The following is a 17,688-nucleotide window of genomic DNA, read 5'->3' as shown; positions in this document are numbered from 1 at the left end:
TTGTAAAGAAGTCGGCTTGTTCGTCCTCTCGGCATTTTCCTTAAGCAATCAGAACTTTACAATGACCTGTTTTGAAATATAACTACTGTATTGACAAACCGCGCCTCCATTTCAACTCGTTGTTGTTTCCTGCCATGTTCCTTTATGCAATGTTGATTGGGTTTTATCTTTGCTCTAAATTTATCATCTTATAAATTGAATTTGAGTTATTCTGCATTGTTTGAGAATTAAAAGTCGATGATGATGATGTGTCCCCGTTACTATGGAAAGAGGAGGGGGGGGTGCAGTAGCTTCTGAGGGAAAAGACCCCTGAGTGCCTGAGGGCAGCAGACTCGCTTCCACAACCCCTTTTTACGGGGGGGGGGCTCATTCACACACCTCAAAGATAGAACATAGGGGGAAGAACAATCATGCCCGAACCAGGACTCGAACCCGGGACGCCTAGATCACGGGGAAGAAAGACGCTCTACCCCTAGGCCAGGACTCCGGCTTAATCTATTATTAGCAGGAGTTCCATAGACAAATATACTTTTTTTATTAAAACACTTACATCCACATGAAGCCACATGTTATGTCTCTTGCAGATATCAGATAGAGGTTTAAGTGGATCATAAGCACCCAACACTGTAGTTCCGGATGTGGCACCCACGAAAAATGGTACTTTTCCCTGTAATAAGTATAAGAAATCAAATTTTAATTGATGAATATTTTAGAATGAATAAATATTGTATTATATAACTACATTTTTGATAAATCTCTCAAAAATAATTTACCTCGCTCTTAGCTTTAATGACTGCTTTCTCCAGTTCTTCGGGAATCATTCGTCCTTGAGAGTCGGTGGGAACACAAATCACACTTTCTGTTCCTAATCCTAAAAAGAGAGCTCCTTTCTTCACTGAATAATGAGCCTAAAAGAACAAAAAATTCAAAATTATTCAGAAATTTATGGCTCGGATATCCGACCAAAATTAACCATATAAAAAGTTATGCAAATTTCATAGAGAATTTCGTTAAGCGCCTCTAAAATGAAAAGTTACAATTTTTGTTATTTTATAAACTTTAGTCTCAATGAATGAAAGAAGTTTTGATGCGGTCTGAGTATCAAGTAGATCCGATAAAGTATAATTTGAGAACATTATAGTTTCGATTAAGTTATTTTGTATGATAGTATTATGGACGTACTAATTGGCTAATTATAACTGTCTATTACGAAAATCACCTCTTCCAGTAATTAAAGAATCCGTAAGGATCTTAGATATCTTCTTTCAACTAGTTTTTTGAATATTGAGCTAACAGCAAATGCGTTCGTCATTACTTTCTATTTTTCAATAACTATGCTTTGTTCCTCTGTTTTACGTAACTAACTGCAACCTATGATGAATAGCCATATTGGATAATGGATGTAATACGCACGCAGTCACCTTATGTCTATCATATTTTGCTGTGAGGAGATACAAATATATTGCGTACGTTTCAGCAATGACAAATTTACAATCAAATTCTGTTAATGAGACATTAACTATGAAATACAACAAACTAGATGGTGCCTGTAGACTTAGTAACACAATTAAATAAATAAATTTTTCTTTCACAAATCGTCAATACATTGAGATTGACTTATGTAGAGGCGTTTGATTATATTAATGACCTATTTTGAAACAGTATAAGAGTTATTTTGAAATGTGGCGAGAAACGAAGATGGTATTTCAGCTAGTAATGTTCTCTCCTATCTTCCACACCAACGGGAGTAACTTTCATTCTCAAAATTAGTGTATACAAGCCCAACATGGACGTAATCTCTTTGGTGGAATCAGATTTAAAACCTGAAATCTTTGTAATATATTCGTTCAGAAGATTCTCACAGTTTGGAAAGACCGTAAGAAAGAATTGCTTCCTACACTGACCAGATGTACAGGTGGGTACTTGTGACTTTAATTACTAAATGTGGTTGTGACATGCTGAAAATTTGCTTTGTACTTTCGGAAAGGTTGTAAATTTTAGTTAATTGAGATGGTAATTGTGACTGGAAGTCAAATCTCCAAATTTATCTTGACAGAGATTCTGATCGGGAGTAGTTTCGGAAAGGTTGTAAATTTTTGCTAACTGAGATGGCAGTTGTAACTGGAAGTCAAATCTCCAAATTGATCTTTGTAGACACTTTAACCAGGAGTAGTCATAAAAGAACGCCTAGAACAAGAAGCCGCACGGTGAAATCTAAATCCGTGAATAGCAACATTCGGACTTTGTGGTCGGCTGAAAATGACTTCAAATTTGATACACAGTGAAGCATCGAAGCTAAAACATCATTACTAAGTGCTAGCGACCCTCTGTCGTAAATAGAATTAATAAAACTCACGCATGCGCGGAGTCCACAATATTCTTAACGTAATTATTTGTTTTATTTTACCGACATTTTGATTTAGAAATCGCCTTTAATGCTCCTATAATTTTTATTTTAGTAAAAAGGTAATAAATAAAATAGATGAAGGAATATAATAATCATATAAGCTTACCTCATCAGAAATAAAGCATACAAGGGGAGGAAGTTCTCGCAACCCTTTAGTTTTCACAGATGGATTGAAGTAGTATCTTCCCAAGGACATACCATACATATTGGCCATGGAGCCACCTGTTCAGATATAATAGTGATTTTTTTTTTCTGAGAATTATGGATGAGTCAAATATAACAGTTTCTTTATAACACAATTAAAATCATCTCATGTATTAGGGTGTCCATAAGTTTCTTTCATATTTCTAATATGAAATGAATACACTTTCTAATATGAAATGAATGAATTTTGTTATATAAGAACCCTTTTGCTCTATTACCGTCTTCCATCTCTCAGGAAGCCTCATTATGCCTTCTTTCTAAAATAGTTGTGATTTGAATAAGAAATAATCCTCGAGATGCACTTTTATTTCGCTGATGAATTTAAAGCGCTTATCGGGAAGAGAATATTTTAAGGACAGAAAGAAGTAATAATCAGATGGAGCGAGATCTGGAGAGTATGCAGGATGTGGTAAAACATTCCGATCAAACAGTAAGAGCTTTACTCTTAAGACTAATGCAATATGTGGTCTCGCGTTGTCATGATAAAAAACAACGCCTCGTTGGTTCATTAATTCTGGCCGAGGTTTTTTTTTTTTTTTTTTTTTTTTTTTTTTTTGCTATGGCAGCTTTCATTTGATACAGTTGATGACAGTATTTCGTAGAATTTATTGCTTCATCTTGAGGAAGGAGCTCGTAGAAAATTACACCTTTCCAATCCCACTAAATGGACAAAAGAACTTTTGTGGGGTGTAGCCCCGGCTTTGCGACAGTTTAGAGCTCTGGAACGATTGAAACTGATGACATAGACGGCTAATAGATAAACCTGCATGTTTGCACAAACAGGGCCAGATAAGACTATTCATAGCGCGATGAGAAAGAAGCTTTTGGGACACGCTAATATAATCAACTCTTTTTGGTAATTAAAACCATCAATTGCTAATTAAATTATTAGCCGTTATATTAAAAGTGTAAGCAAAAACTTACCAGGACAGAATATCCCTTCACCGTCCTCCCATCCAACCATCCGAATCATTTCATCCAGTAAAGCTTTCTCCAACAGAACAAATACGGGAGCTACTTCGTAAGTGGTTCTAGGTGAGATAAGGATATGTTTTGTACAATCGTGACTTCTTTTTCTGAGAAATTTATTTTTGAAGAAAAAAAAAGTAAAAGAAAGGATTTTGCTTATTGAACTGAAATACCGTAATTATATAGAACATCTGTTTTTCCAAATTTTAAACGTTGTATGGATTCCTTATTTCATTGTTTTTAATATGCATTTAGTTGTTTAGAAAACCATGTTTCGTCAAATGTTATTTTTATTATTAGATTTTCAGCTTAATTGGATAAACGGCCTATTTAAGAATTACAAAAGAGTTAGTTTAACACGGACAGAGTCATTTTTATCAATAGTCAGATGCTGAGAACCATACCTGAGCCGCCTCCCGCTTCCTCGAAATTTCATCACCACAACAGTGGAAAGGTATGTGATCCTGGATTGATTTAGCGTGTCTCAGTCTCGTACAAACAGCATATTTTTTGTGGAATGAGGCTCTCGAAGCCATGAAGCCACAGTGAGACACTTTTTTTAAATCCCTTTTTTTTTAAATAAGAGTATTTATTACAAAGAGAAAGTTCAGAAATTACACGAATTTCCGATCTCATGCCTTTGCCACGAGACTACAGTGAACTGCCTTTTTAATTCCTTTTATTTATTTATTTTAACCAGAAGTATTACTAAAAGAAATTCCGGAAGTTTTAAAATGTCCATTTTTTCCCCCTTGCGTACGAAAGATTCAAAGAAAAAGTATATAATCACCAAAGAAATTTGAGACACCGTATGTTGATAAATCACCCCGTTTCAGACTTCCTTGAATATGAAACATCCATTTATACTTTCTTAAATGCGAAGCATACAAAGAGAAAGTATTATATTCGTCAAAAAAATTCAACTGGAGATTTTACCGAATCTATACGTTTCAGACTTCCCGGTTTAGTTTAGTTATATTAACGTCCCGTTTAAAGCTACACTAGGGCTATTTTGAGACGGACCTCGTAATTTTGAACCGTGGTCAGATGACGAGGGCGACGCCTGAGCTGGCACCCCCCTCTCCACACCACACCACATCAGCGGGAGAACGTTTGATCATGACGGATTTAACGTGCAACAGACCCCCTTACAGGACGGTTCTTCGGTGGAATCGGGTCACGAACCTGAAACCCTCCGGTTCCGAAGCCGAGACCTTACCACCAGGCCACCGCGGCCCTTCAGACTTCCCGGAGGCCGAAAAATATATTTTTCGAATTGTCTATCTGCGAACACAATTACTCAAAAAAACTTTGAGCTAGATGGATGAAATTTATTATATGAACTTCACAGCAAACATGTAGATTTTTATTAAATTTTGAACGCAATCCATTCAGAGAATGCCTCTCATTCCGGTTATCCGAGTAGAAGTGCACGCGATTGCTACAAAACATAAAGAGCTGGATAAATAAAAGTTGGTACACTGTTTATTACCTAAAATATAGATCTTACCAAATTTGAAATAAAATCTGTCAAGGGATTGACCGTCTTATATGATGATATAAGCCGATCTTGATGTGCACTTCCGCAGGCATCGAAATGCAATTTCACAAAAATGCAACGACTTAAATGAAGGAAATTTGATATGTGATGTTGTGACTACAATTATAGTTCGATGCCAGAATTTACTTTTAATCCGTTAGAGAAAGGGTGTCCAAAATACAAATTCGGTTTTCAGGCACTTGTGTATTATCTGCAGGCCATGGATTAATCGCTAAAAAAACTCGCTTGCTAGATTCACGCCAAAGATTTACATTCAGTAACTATTATTCATGATGCCATGCATGGTCTCATCCAAAGTTCATCTAATTTAACTTTTAGGATAAATTTTTGTTATAGAGCGTGCAACTTTGATCTTTAAGCAGAGCGTAGATAGTTTATCATTCCGTACATAAAGACATATTATAATTTGAAAGATAAATAAAGACATATACATAAAGACATATTATTATTTATATTTAGACATATTATTATTTATATTATAGACATATTATTATTTATATTATAGACATATTATTATTTATATTATATTTAATTTAATTGCATCTAGGCAATTAAATTAAAGGACATAACAGGCAGAAATATGACAAAAAATGGTTTAAAAAAATTTATTTTGAGTATAAGAAAAATAATGAAAAGAATTATACATATTTATTCGTTAACCGATGTAAATTTTCCTACATAGTGCGTAATTGTTCTAGACATAATAATAAATATTCGTATGTCGTGATATTATATAATTTATTTTCCTTTCATCATTGATAATAATTCATGAATTCCTGGAATACAGTTTTTTTTTTCTTTTCATATGTAAAAATTAATTAAATAGAATGAGCCACTACTTCTGAAAATCTAAACTGGACGGTAGTATAGCACAATTCTTCCAAATAATATATATATATATAAGTTTGATTCATTGTATCAATATAAGCCTTTAAGTGAATTTACCTAGAATAATTTGTCTATTTTGGGAAGTTTAGAAACATCTAATAGGTTATTTCGAGAAAGTAACATTTAAAAATCCAATCTCTTTTATAATTTCATATCGTATATGATCAATTTTCTTAACACATCTTTCTAGTAAATTCCAACTTAAATTTCCATGAATAAAAAGTCAAAAAGAATTTTACACCTCAATAAAAGGAACTTGCTTACATTTAAAAATCAAAATGTTGAAAGCAAGCGTATTATAGATAAAGAATTATCGAAAGCAAATTCTATATCACTTTTCTCGCAAAAGAATGTTAAAATTATATTTAAAAAAACAAAAAAAAAAAAACAATGCTTTAATTATTTATCCGAAAGTTGTATATTCGATATTTTATTACTTACTGGTTGGTGTTAAGAGCTTCCGTAAGCCACGCCCCTGCCAATCCGTATCCATCAACGCCTTGGTAGAGTCGGCTCACGAACATTGGGTGACCTGGAAATTAAGTTACATTTGGCATATGTAATACAGTTAAAATAAGGATAACTTTCACCCTAATCAAACCCTAACTGAACAACACGAGTTTATTTCTGTATAAAGAGCATTTTGCGGAAAAGAACCTTCTACTGTAAACCGGGAAAATGTTACGAACCTCAAAAAGAAAAGTTCCATCGATTCAAATGGTGGTGCCATTCGGATTTGTCACTGATATTGACCTTGGTCACGTAGATAGATATCATAAATAAGTTGATAGTTAATACTGGAATGGAAGAATCCGACTTTTATAAATTAGCAAACAAAAATGGCAAGCAGCAAATGCGGTTATATAACGCTAATTTCTGTGTAAGTTATTATTGGAATTATTTTCTTTTCTAATTTTTCATTTATTCTTTTCTAGAATTCGTTTTAAGTTCAACAGATTATTTACCTGTGAACTTAAGTACACAGGTAAATAATCTTACTTACCTGTATACCCAAGTTTCCTCCTACTATATCATAATATATTTTAACCCTTTGCACTCGGAAAAGTAATTCGATGCATAATTATTCACCTAATAAAAGGGCTTGTTTATTGTTCCGAAAAATAAATATATATAATTGTTTCAAGTTGAATTTTCCCGAAAAGTTAATTTATATCTCTTTACCATTCTGTAGGTATTTTTAACTATCAAAATTGAAAAATAAATAAAACATCGAAATGAATGGTGACCATGAGTCACTTTTCGAATGCAAAGGGTTAATAATAAAGTATGACTTTAAAGGTTGCATTTTCGTCTGAAAGTAATACAAATATTTTTATTCAACATTCAGCATCAGTACATGATGAATGTTGAATTTGTTCGTACAAGTGATGAAATAATGATATTAATAATGATGATAATAAGAAAATACGTGAATCTTTCACTGACATATTTGGTATTCGTCGATATTCATAGAAGAATGTTGACCATTGATGGTAACAAATATATTTAAAACAATGCAAAAAACGATAATATTCCCAAGTATATTTAAGTAATAATAGCATGTTTTATAACCTTTTCAATCTATGTAAAGTTCGTTGTCTTGTATCTCTGTTTGCCAGCATTTGTCTTCATTTATCCTATTGCAAAAGGCACGTATTAGAAACAACTAGTGCAACAGGTACTATAATTTCCGGTCGCTTGTAATTGAATTGTGTCGACGCAAACTCAATTTGTGAGATGTAGAAAAGATGAATCAAAATTCCCATTTCCTTATTACGTTACATCCTATATTTGCAGTGCAAACGAATTTCCTACAAATAAATGTGTTTTAATGAATGCTCCGCGTATCGCTTCAATTAAATTGTCCCTTATTTTCATTTATGTATGCTTAAGTCTAGGGAAATGAAATATTAAAAATAACAGGGCGAGACCTAGATGTTTTTATTATAATGAAATAACATATTTTTTAAAAATCATTTACTTAAAAATAAGCTGTATACCTGTAAGAAAAAGGAATATTTTATTAGGAAATATTCGAAATTTTCCAGAATATTCAAAAGAATATATTATTACATTTTATGTCTAGAATATGAAGATCGACTATCTAAGATGATGATAATTAAATATATTTAACAAAAGTCTTGGATATTTAATTATATTATAGAAAATATTTTTGTTTTCATATTCTGGTAAATGTTTTTCAAGACAGCTTTTAAATATTCAAAAGTTATAAACTAATAGAACGAAGAGGCCAGAAAATTATCGCAGATAAAAAGTTTAGGCAAAAGCTTTATAAATGAAATGATTTATAAAGCTTACTCGTATTTTTCCCCATCTTTTTTTTAATGCCACTTTATAAGTTTGTATTTCTGGTAATTCAAGCATTACAGATAAATGCAAGCCAAACTGATAAGCAGGAATAATTTCTTTAAACCTCACATTTTCAGTTCAAAACTTTTATAAGAATCATTTTGTTTTGAAATATTTAATTATATTTTTAATTACGCTGTATATATTTATACATTGGAAACACCAGAGCTGTTTTTAAAATAATTGAATTAGAATTTTAGAATTAGGAAATTGGATTATTTTAATTAAATTAGCGCCCCATTTGTAATTACACTAGGGTCATTTTGGAACGGACTTCTTAATTTTGAATTAATAAGGACATCACAGTCCGCTGCAAACTCCCACACCCTATCTACGTGCAGACGTTTGGCTTGGCTTTAAGCCAAACCATACGCATGATCAGTTTTATTAGCGGCAAAATGTCGGAGAATCTATTATCGAAGTAAAAGACTTTGATAAGAATTGGGCAGTGGATGCTTTCTCACTGTAAAATGGAGTAGGACAAAAAAATTTAGCTACTCTTTTCGTCCAGCATTTTCTGTGGAAGTTGGAGAATCATCGTATTGTAGATAGAAAGAAATGACAACCGACGATTAAGGCCGGTGTCAGAAGATACATCAACTGTCGCTTAAAGTTTCTTTTGTGGAATCAATTGTGAAATTGCTATTTTGCTCTTATACATCATCAGTTTAAATTCTATTGAAAAACATTTTAAATAATTATTTGTAAATTATCCATCATCCTTTTACTTTGGATCTGGAATTTCAAATTATGCATTAAAATATTAGAATTTTCAGTTATTTGTTTTTCAACGATTGCTAATTCATCACAACTTTCATAATTCTCGCTTTTAACAAATTTGTGAATGTTAGAGACATGTTTCTTAAAACATTTTAATAATTATTTTATTTGTACTGAACTTTCTAGTGTAACATTTTTTATCAATCAAGTATTTTTTTCTGTTTACAATGTTTATAATATTTTAACAGTATTAGATTTTGGTCTAGTTTGATATTTTATGTACAAGAAACAATATGTAGATTATGCTGCTAAGTTTTTTTTTTTTCTAGTTCAAAGTTTAGCAAAAACAGTTTCAATTAAAACGATGCAAAAATAACCATTAGTAAATTGATGACAAATAGCAAAAAGCCATAATATTGTACTGAACTTGTATACATTGTATTCTATCCATTATTATTACGTTATGATAGATTGTTAAACATAATAAGCAAATTAATAAGAAGTTATTTTTAATGGGATTCGGCGCCCTCCTTATTAAGTAAGAATTCCGTTTAGTCAGCGATAATGCGTGGCGACAGATGCGGTCATTCTCGACGGCTCCAGGCCAAACTTAATTCGGTTTTTGGAGCAGCGCTGGACTGTGCTTCTTTGGAGCTAGTGTGAATGGATAACCTTAATTAAAAGTCAAGTACAAGTACCTGTGGATCGTCTTAAGCCGTCAGCTCTAAACTAACACATTTTCGCGTTTTGAAGTGACACTGCTCCATTTCTGTGGCATGTGTTGGTCTGGAGCGGTCGTAAATTACTGGTCGTAATGGAAAGTCAAGCACAAACCACTGTGAACAGGAATCGGGAGTAACGAAGTAATATTTTGCTTCTAAGATGTCAATGGAACAGCCAATTTAAAGTGGTTAAAGTAGTACTTACATGTTTTAACACTGTACTTCAGCACATCTTGGCAAAGTTTCACCATCTGCTCGTGAGTTGAAGGTTCATCTTCAATACGTAAATCGAAAATTTTCTGTAAAAAAAAAAAAAAAAAAAAAAAAAAAAAACGGTTATATCAATTTTATTCTTGTTTCAGGGAATTCTTCTAAAGCTAAGACTGAATATTTCAGTGAACTCAGACATGTTTTGCTCCATTTTTAAAGTACAAACAAAAAAAGAGGGAGAGATATTTTATCCGCTCAGTTTCATCAAAGTAATTTTTCTGGGATTCTTTCATCGCTGCAAATGGAGATGCTTTCTTATAAGTTAAGTTGTGTTAAACTTAAGGTGAAATTAACTTAATTTCTCTTAAGTTAGAGTTGTGAAAAGTGCTTTCATTTTTTCATGCACGAAATATGCAAAGAGAAACTATTGCAATTGTCAAAAAATTTAATCCCGATATTTTGTTGACTAACCATGCTTCAGATTCTATTAGACTAATAAATAAATTTTTGAAATTGCATTTAAATGGCTATCCGTTTCTCTTTATGAGAACACGATAATTAACAATAACTTTGCATTGTAAATGTAAATGTATGTCCAATTTTGGTCTAAACGCGTCATAGGATGGATCATCCTTATGTCCATGAATATGGAAACGCAGTAATTCAAATATAGAGAGCGAGACAAATGAGATTCAGTTAGTTGACCATTTTGTGGGAACAATAAATTTTTCTTAATTGTATTTTGCGGAGAACATTATATCAATTATTAAATAATGAATTTAGTATCAACAAATGTAATTCATTGATTAAATTCGCCTTTTTATCAAGGAATTTCTAGAAACTTCTTTATTTTAAAAAGCATTTCTTTATAAAATGAAGTATTTGCTATTATATTTAGATTGCGGTTAGCTGAATTCGTTTAAATCTTGAATTTTGGTATTTCTACGTTTAATATAAAACTGAAGAACGAAATTCCATATAATCTTATAACATAAATAAAAGTCATTTTGGGTATTATGTATTTACATTTTGCATCTCCTTCTAAATAACGGATCAAATTCAACCAAATTTTGTATACGTATTATTTAAGAGAAGAAAAATAATACTTTTAACTGTTCAAAGTTCAAAAATGAATGAAATATTCAATCAAATTAAAAATTAATCAAAATTTCGCATCTTTTCCACAGTAACTTCAGAAGAAATATTTTTAAACATCATAAAATTCAAAATTTCATCAATTCAATTATATCGATTTCATTTCTGCACAATATTTTTTCACTCTGAATATCTCTGTCCTTAATTTCTATTTTGCTTTAATACGTTTCTTTTTACCAGGTTTTCATTCGCTCGCTTCAAAGTAGAAGTTTAACAATGTTTAAAAGCAAGTATAGTAAATCTCTCCCATGGAGGTAAGAAAAGTAAACATTTTGTAAGCAAATGAAACAATGTTCGATAACAGCAGACAATTTAACCAAAATGTTAACTTTTTCCCCACAGAATCTTTGGAGGTAATTATTCCATAAAAAACTTAAGCCTACTTAAAACTAAAAATTTTATCTATACAACAATAGAAATTCATTTTATGCATTTTTCTATTGTTATTAATTTTTTAGAAAATTTAATATGCATGATTTTGAAATAAGGAGATATATATATGCTCTCCTTTGTTGGGCAACGTTAAGATTTTGAGCTATTGTACCGTCTTGATTTAAAAAACATACAAGTCGAAAAACGTAATTTTTCTGGTGGCAATAACAACAGCTTGAAATATTAGCTAATTCAATTAACTGACTTAAGATGGTTTTTAATCAGTATTTCTAGATTTCTTTTTTCTATTAGAATCCAAATAAATTGCAATTTCATAAAAATTTGGACATGCGAGATTTTGAAGCTAAATTAACATAATCGGATATGTGAATTTTATTCTTTTTCCTTTAAACTCAATAAATAATAAAAATAAAAGAATTTCAAGTTTATGCCAATGTTCATTATAATCTTCAGTTTTATGGCAATAGAAAAAAATAACCGATGAAATTTTCTAGTTTGGTAAATTTCATCGAATTTTAATTTTAAATCCGTTTTTATCTTATACAGTTATACTTAGAGATCTTAAATTACAAATTAAATTTTTTTTCGTGTTCAAGAATATAACTAATAGTGTAATTAATAAACTCTGTATGCTGGAGGTTTGTAAAAATTCAATGTAAAAGAAATTCTTACCTCTAACTCCTTAGGATGTCTGAATTCTGTAACTTTATGCTTGGCCGTCACTATCTTAGGATCCTCTATGATATCCGAGTCCAGGATCATCCGTGTAACATCACGGAGAAGAGGAAGTCCTTCCATGTTCTGATCTATAAAAGCCATACAAAAATTAGATACAGATAACTGAAAACAATAATAGTTTTTATAACAAAATGTTGTATGTCAAAATACACACAACAAAACATGTGATATTTTGATATACAGCTGGGATCAGAAACGACATTCGATATCTTGTGACAACCTGCATCAATTATATGTCGCATGCAGCAGTTAGAGAGCAGATGTAACTGACTTATGCGAGTGTTTTGTATCAATAATGAATTTGACATACAATATTTTATGTATGTAATCATAGTTATCCTATAAAGCATTTCAAAATTTAATAAAGTTAAGAAATTGAATAATGATTGAAATTTACAATCCAGTTAATTAAGTTTCATTAAATTAGTGTCCCTCTTTATAGCTATTTTAGCACAATCACCTTAATTTTGCAATGCGCTAAGATGATGAGAAATATAATATAACCCTGAAACTCTAACTCCCAAATTGAGCCAGAGTCTAAAATACTTTTATATTGAAGTTTGTTTATTAAAAGCACATTACATTGAATTTTTTATAAGTTTTAATTTCTCAGCTGTAAGTATATCTTTATATCATTTCTTTAAAAGCCTATAATGGTGCAATTGTTGCTCAAAAACCTTCATATTTAAAACACAGATAGAGGATGAAATAGTCATAAAAGCCCCAAATCCATGAGTTTATTCACACCAACCAATTTCTCTACTTTCAACTTGAAACCTGATAATAGAAAAATTAGAAACAATATCGAAATAATAAATGATATCTCACTTTTTAAATTGATATATTTAATCTTTCTTTAGTAAAGTATAAAAAATAGCTGCATTATCTAAAAATTTCAACCTTTCTTTATCTGAAAATTGTAAAATATCATCACTATATCTTACTTCCGAAGAAATTGAAACATGCAAGCAGTATTCGTTCATATTCCTGAAATACATTTTAACCATGTATGTAAAGCTATTTATATACAACTACTTGAATCTGAAAGAAATGATTGCCTCTATAATTTCTACAATTGCATTAAAACTATATGATAACCGATTTTCGAGGCAGAGTGCATTAGCATAAAAATTTAGAATAAATCACGCCGATGAAAATGCTATACATTTCATCACATAATATTACTTTTTTGAACAATTGCCGTAAACTTACTTCAATAAAAGAACTTAAACACGTAAGTTAGTAGGTTCTTGTATTATTCTTAAAAGTGTGCTGAACTTGTCATTAATAGTACAAATATTCATCATAAAGGATAACATTAAAAATATTGATGTCTTTGGAACTTATAGTCAGAATAAAAATACACTGAAAAATTAATCTGTTAAGAAATATCCTGTACTGTTTCTAACACAATTAAGCTGGTTGAAATGTATGTAGATTGGTAGTTTTCCCCCATTCTTCTTCAGGGAATTCCAACGCATAGTTTTGACGAAGTTTTTCCTCTACACTTGTTTTATTTGGGGCTTACCTCAATTGTGAAATCCCAAGTCGTAAAATTTAAACATTCGATGATGTACGAGCGGCGAGTGAAGTGTCACTCGGAATGCAGGAGGTCATTCGGATGGTCATCAATCATATCTGACAAATTTCTCAGCATACGAAAGGCGCGAAGAATCATTTGTTGCCCTCTCTTCTCGTTTTATTGAAGTCCAGAATCGGCAAATGAAGAGAGGTCGTGCAACAAAAGTAGGCCACTAAATTTATGACCTACCATTAAGATTCGAGAATGAAAAAGATCGCTGGATCATTTTACCATGCCTATGATGATACCGGGGACTATTTCAAAAAATCTAAATTTAATAAACAAATCCATCAACATCTTGACCATATTTCAGTTTTATATAAATAGAATATCCTGGCGGGCGAATAAATTTTCAATATTGAGGGCCTTTATTATCTAGAACGGTTGTTGGACTCTTTTACAGGTGAGTAAAAAATATTTGAGGGAAAATATGTTTATTATTAGAGAATAAAAAAGATCAGACTTTGAGTATGAAAAGATAATTTTATTTTTAATATAAATCTTGTCAAAAGCCTTCAAATTTCAAAAAACTATTATTTAGAGTCGCTTTCAACTCTGCAGGCTTGGTGAAAAATTTTTGTGAGAGAAATTGAAGTTAATTTTGAAAATCCATGACGATTATTTTATTGCCGAACTACTATTAGAAAGCTTTATTGTTAACAATGGAAATGAGACCTATAAAATGTTAAAAGAAGAAATTTAAATTTCCAATTTTTCATTTAAACAAATATCTTTGAAACCTTTACTTTTCGTACGTTTATTAAACTGTTTCAATTTAGGAGTTTTGAAATAAGAAAATAATATCAATAATTTCTTTCAAAGGGAAGATTATTTTTTCAGGATTAATCACTTTTAAAAGGAAAAAAAAAATCCCTTGTTGAGATTTTATTTTATGACATGAATCGCCATAATGTATTATCGAATTAACATATTTCAACAAAGGATTTCAATGTTTCTCCACTTTTATACAAAATGCTTCCTTCAAACACTATTCAATTTTGATGCATTTGAGCTTCAATGGCATACATAATTCCTTTATATAAATTTTCTAAGATGATTATTTCATCTACTTTTTTCTACATTGCATATTATGAGACTTGCATCATGCAATTCTACATATGATCCTGGTTCTTAACTGAAAGAATAAAATTGACATATATAAATTCTTAAAATTAATTTGGCTATTCGGCAATTTTTTTTCAAAAATATAGCACTTGCATAAGTCAGAAAACTAAGCCTTTACAGAATTCTATTAAACAATTTTAAGATTTTTTTAAAAAAATACAAATATTTACGTAATTCGATTTATTTTACTATAATTAAAGGTCTTTAGAAATAAGCTGAAATTCTCAACTGTTTAAGGATTTTAAGGAATTTCGCTAAAAAATGTTTTATCCCGACCCAAAAATAGGAAAATGAATATGAATATTAAACATTAATTAATGGTAAATAAAAAGAAATTTACTTAAAACAATTATTCAGAGAGTTTAAAAAAACCGTTTCCAATCAACAGAATTAATAATTTTCCTCATTAATAAGGAATAACAGTTTATGAAGAAAAAATTCTGGTTTAGTGCTTCATAATCAAAACCATGACTCTTGCGACAGAAAAATTCAAACAATCCAATCCAACGAACACAAGATACGGCTCATATCCCCCACTTTACTGACCAAAATGCTGCCTATATGATTTTTCCCCGAGAAATTAGTGTTTTTTTTTTTTTTTTTGTCTTTTAAAATTTCTTCTTGATTTAATAAATTATCATGCATTTCCTTATTAAATTAAATAAGTAGCTAAAACAAATGATAAAATGTTGATGAAATAATCACAAACGAATAATGTTGCGGATGTTAATCTTAGTATAACTGAAGAAAGTATATAAAATTGGTTAAATAACTAAAATATAACTGAATTACTAAGAAAATCACAAATCTAAAGAGGCAGAATTCATAATTTCAATAGTTTTTGAAAAAAGAAAAAAAAACTTTAACTAAAAATAATACTATAAAGGAATTAAATTCTTAAAAATCTTCATCCACTTAAAATCGATCATATATCAACATTCAGAATGAATGTATGAATCATTATCATTCTGATTCATTAAAATGTCTCTTAAATTTTAAATCGATCAATGGATTCACCCAATGTGAATTTTTTCCAGTATAATTTGAATATTTATCGATAACAAGGATAAAGACTAATGATTCCAATAAATAATCAATTCAACCAAGAGAACAGCCGATTAATAAACACTTCGGCAACTTCAATTATTTCCGCCGCCACTGGTACGAATGAAGACCTTTATGCTTTTCAAGTGACTCAACATCAACACAAATAAAGACTAATTCCAATAAATAATCAAATTATCAAAGAGCCACTGAACAGAGTGCGTTTTGTACCTTTAACTTGTTACAAATGCCAATCGACGGCTCTTAATTTCGTTAAAATCTCAATTATCCCAAACGCCGCCTGTAAGAGTGAAGTCTGTTACGATTTTAAAACCGCCCAAGATCAACAAGAATGAGGAATAATAATTCTAATAATCAGATCAGCCCAGAAAGTCGCCAAAAAATATGCGTCTTGGATTCCGTTGCTATTAATGAGTTGATTGAGGCTGCCGAAGTCGACGGTTCTCGACTTCGGCAACCTCAATTTTTGCAGCCGCCACAGGTGCGGACCAGCTCCGTTGCGATTTTTTCGGAACCGTTCCACAGCGAACGACTAAATGAAAGCTATCTACATGTAGACGATTATCGTTTATCTTTTTAAATCGAATCACTAAATATATATCAAAGAAATGAATTAAAATTTCCCGAATTTTCAACATTTTTAGAAAGGACAAAACAATCAGAATGATTCTTAAAATTTATTTCTAAGAAAAAAATAAAGTATTTTTGAATAACTCTCTAAACAATTGCAGTAGATCTTAGTCATAATACCATTAAATATTCTGAATGATTTTATTGCCAAGTTTCTATGAATTAAATTTGTAATATAATTATTTTTAGTTCGTACTTTATTATCCATTATGATTCATATCTGTATATATTTAAAAACTTTTCTATTACAATATGTTTTTAACTTAAATGATTCCAATAACTTACATGATTCCAATATTTGTTAATTCAACATTTCATCACTTTTATCACCATCTTTTGGAGTTAATCTCTAAATTCTAAATCATGCGCTTCTCATTATTCAATATTTATTATTTAGCTATGACTTCTACAACATAAGTCATTTGCATTTTTAAATATTCTTATCCAATCCATGGTATTTTTTGAATATAGATAATGATCCAATTTTTTAAATTCCTCTTATCGAAAATTAAACTTTTGACGAGATATTTCGGAATATTCACATCAAAAGCACCGAAAATCTGGCCAACAAATATGTACAGCATCAGAGCATCTAATCATATAAATACGGCATAATCAGAATATAGATTAATTGATTATGAAATAACTAAAAATGATTGTTTTAAAGAATATTTTTGGAGGAATAATTTTTTTCTCGCATTACGGTATAGCGAAAATCTATTCATAAAATACGATTTGCATTGAGAAACATTTATTTTTGAAGAGTTATGACTTTATAATCGTCGTTTTTTAATTGGCATTATATTAATTACTTCCAGATTTTAACGAAGGGAAAAGTACTGCAAACTGTAATTTCATTGTTTTAAAATTACATGAAATTTGAAGTAACGAAAAAGCAATTTAGATGCATCGAAACTTGAACTCGCAAAATTCACACTCGTTTTTCTCT

General features: G+C 30.7%; 1 protein-coding gene across 3 annotated transcripts in view; it reads right to left on the bottom strand.

Moving 5' to 3' along the window:
* LOC129958551 (cysteine sulfinic acid decarboxylase-like) overlaps positions 1 to 17,688 on the bottom strand; it is a 51,825-nt gene that overhangs the window by 11,298 nt on the left and 22,839 nt on the right. For all 3 annotated transcript variants that reach the window (XM_056071092.1, XM_056071093.1, XM_056071094.1), the window contains exons 2-8: positions 12,272 to 12,405; positions 10,047 to 10,140; positions 6,471 to 6,561; positions 3,536 to 3,642; positions 2,514 to 2,629; positions 774 to 908; positions 551 to 667 (exon numbers count right to left, since the gene is read on the bottom strand). In XM_056071092.1, coding sequence (XP_055927067.1) covers positions 551 to 667; positions 774 to 908; positions 2,514 to 2,629; positions 3,536 to 3,642; positions 6,471 to 6,561; positions 10,047 to 10,140; positions 12,272 to 12,405 — 794 coding nt within the window. The remainder of the gene's footprint in view (positions 1 to 550; positions 668 to 773; positions 909 to 2,513; positions 2,630 to 3,535; positions 3,643 to 6,470; positions 6,562 to 10,046; positions 10,141 to 12,271; positions 12,406 to 17,688) is intronic.

The sequence above is a fragment of the Argiope bruennichi genome, chromosome X1, assembly GCF_947563725.1.
Source record: "Argiope bruennichi chromosome X1, qqArgBrue1.1, whole genome shotgun sequence".
Classification (NCBI taxonomy): domain Eukaryota; kingdom Metazoa; phylum Arthropoda; class Arachnida; order Araneae; family Araneidae; genus Argiope; species Argiope bruennichi.
This window is presented reverse-complemented; position numbering and strand designations above follow the sequence as displayed.